This window comes from Monopterus albus, unplaced genomic scaffold (genome assembly GCF_001952655.1).
Source record: "Monopterus albus unplaced genomic scaffold, M_albus_1.0 scaffold53.1, whole genome shotgun sequence".
Classification (NCBI taxonomy): Eukaryota; Metazoa; Chordata; class Actinopteri; order Synbranchiformes; family Synbranchidae; genus Monopterus; species Monopterus albus.
In genome coordinates this window covers 1663484-1666294 of record NW_018127933.1, presented here as the reverse complement: position 1 = coordinate 1666294, position 2811 = coordinate 1663484, and the positions used below count along the sequence as shown (strand labels likewise).

The 2811-nt window shown below is 45.5% G+C and overlaps 1 protein-coding gene across 1 annotated transcript in view; it reads left to right on the top strand.

Moving 5' to 3' along the window:
- The first annotated feature begins 210 nt into the window (after positions 1-210).
- Positions 211-2811, top strand: part of igfbp3 (insulin-like growth factor binding protein 3) — a 16801-nt gene continuing 14200 nt past the window's right edge. Inside the window, exon 1 of the mRNA XM_020601963.1 lies at positions 211-777. Within this exon, the coding sequence (XP_020457619.1) occupies positions 414-777 (364 nt within the window). The 5' untranslated portion in view covers positions 211-413. The remainder of the gene's footprint in view (positions 778-2811) is intronic.

The following is a 2811-nucleotide window of genomic DNA, read 5'->3' as shown; positions in this document are numbered from 1 at the left end:
CTCAAGCGAAGAAAATCTCACTTCAAAGCTACAAACCATCTGCAGCTCACTCTACTTTCCTGTCTTGTGGCCAAATGTCCACATAAAAACAAACACTTCTTCTTTTATTCAGAACACGATGAGCTTTAACAGTCCTCAATAAATAATTGTAATGTATTAAGAGAATTAAAAGTTTGTGCAGCTCACGCTTTGACTGGATGTAGCGGTCCTTCATGTCAGGGCTCTCAGTTTACATTATTCATACGGAGAGGGTGTGACTTGTTGGCTCTTTTTCCGCCTGTATAAAACGTCAAGTTCGCGTAAAAGAAAGTACTGATGGAGAAGGCTAGCCGGCTCGCTGTGTCACAGAGAGTCCCCTTAAGCCTACGTGACAGCTCACATACTGTCCCTTTGTGACCAGCTTAATCGGCAGAATGCCTGGTCTCTGTGTGCTTCGTCTTGCCGTCGCGCTAGCTGCGTTCACCCGGCTTGCCGGCACCGTAGGGCCGGTGGTCCGATGCGAGCCGTGCGACGCAGTGGCGCACTTGCAGTGCAAGCCCCCGCCAAAGGACTGCGTGGAGCAGGTGAGGGAGCCCGGTTGCGGCTGCTGCATGACGTGCGCTCTCGGCGAGGGACAGGCGTGTGGAGTGTACACGGCGCGCTGCGGCTCCGGTTTGACCTGCCGGCACCGACCGGGAGAGAGCCGACCCCTGCAAGCTTTGCTGGAGGGCCGGGGAGTGTGCTCCAGCGCCGCGTCCAAAAAACTCAACAGCATTCTCATACCGTCACAGAAGCAAGGTGAGACGCAATGTTTTTATTTGCGCTTTGTAGATGCACTGCAACTGCGTGTGTGCGCGCGCACATGTGGTTGTTATGGTTAAGGGTATGTCCGGGTAATTTTCCTGAAAACTGATGCAAAATTCCCACGAGGATTGAAAAAAACGTGTGCTGATATTTGGTGGCTTTGACAGTCACCCTCCCCAAGAGGAGGTGCACTGTGTTGATCTGGCCTGGGGGGCTCCCTGCTCATGGAAACCCCGTTTAAGTACATTGTAATGACAGCGGGTGAGATAAAGATGCTTAGACTGATCTACTTAAGATATAAAGCGCAAAGAAAAAAGTCTGAGTGCATAACACCAGATGTTGGTCGGAGATTGATGTGGCACCTTTATCTGCGCTTTTTTGTCCATTTTTTTCCATGTGCGCAAAACTGTGGATCCTATAAATACTATAAAAAGTTTGCAGATTGATTTAAGAAAACACAACAGTGGTTGTTCTGTCATTTTTTCTACCACACACACGCTTGTTTTTGTCACTTATGGGGTCCCTACATAGACTTACATTCATTTCCAGGAGACTTACCCTAACCTTAACCAAAATCTCTACTTGCCTAACCTTAACCCTAACACCTAACATCTAGCCAAAGCCTTCACTTGCTTTAACTGTACACTCCATTGTTTTCATAAAATTTGACAAACTATGTTGTGGGTACCAGCCTCTGGTTCCCACAAAGATAGTAACTCATGGATTTTTGGCTACACAAGTATTGAAAAACAAGGCCACATACACACATACACACACACACACACTCATGCACAGCTTGGCTCCCTCTAACCACTAGTTAAGGAGTGCCACATACATACTGTTGGTATACAGTATTTAGCTGAGCACAGACCATGTCTTTGTCTTTTGTAATGTACTTATTATCCTTCAAGTGAAGCTCCTGAATTCTTGTACACAGCATGAAAATATGTGCTGCTTTCCTGGTCTAGCTCACAGGCCAAAACATCTCAGGTGTGTGTCCAAAGGGAGATTTTTTCTCCTAATTCCCTATAAGCATCCAACACAGACAAATACACAATCATGGCCCATTGTCAGTGAGCAAAAACTACAGATTTTCTCAGTTCATACCATTGTAATACTGAGAGATCTAATGCTGTTTTGCATGAATGGATGCGTGCTGCTTACAGTGGTGAAATGGCACACACGCCACCTCCATGTGAACACACACTATTGTGTGTTTAGGCACCGCTGATGTCAGACCCCCAGGAGTCTCTGTGTGTGTGTGTGTGTTTTCTTCTTCCTGGTTATTTGGTTTGGCCACAGTAATGTGTGGTGTGCACTCAGCAGTCACATTGTTTCTTTCTCACACTTACTTATGCACTGACCAGGGTGCACACTTACACAGACCATTGTCAACTTGCCCAGATTCTTTCACTGGCACAATCTTTTTACTTCCTGTCACTTAGCATATATATTTCTTTTTTTTTACTTTAGCCCCTATTCTCCTAGAACAATTACAATTTACAATTTCTCACAATTTGCAGCTTCTATTTAACACAAACATATCCAACTTTGTACACTGATGAGGTCTGTGACACAGCACACAATCGCTTACAGCACAGACAGATTTCATCCAGGATTCCACTCCTGGAGTTTGAAAAAAGATGGGAAATGATTCCAAGCGCCCCTGTTGGTTATAGTGTGTAAGTGCGGTGGCCTCCAAGCTCTCCTCACCACAATTTGTGCTGATTACCCCGTGCCATTATACAAACAAATTGCATATGTGTATCTACAATGCTCCAGGCTTCCTAGAGAGGTTATACAAAACTTTATATTGACAATAAAGATTAACACATGCACAAATCATAAACAGGGCTCAATATTTGTGTCCTTGGTTGCGGAGATTTGTGAAGAGTTCAGGAAAACCATGTGGAGGTTGTGTCAGGTTAAAGAGCATCTGTTGACTCCTCACTCTGTCTCACTGAAGTTGATCCTGTTGTTGACATGCATGTTATTCTAAGTTCTGGTGAGCCCCCCCGCCCCCCCCCC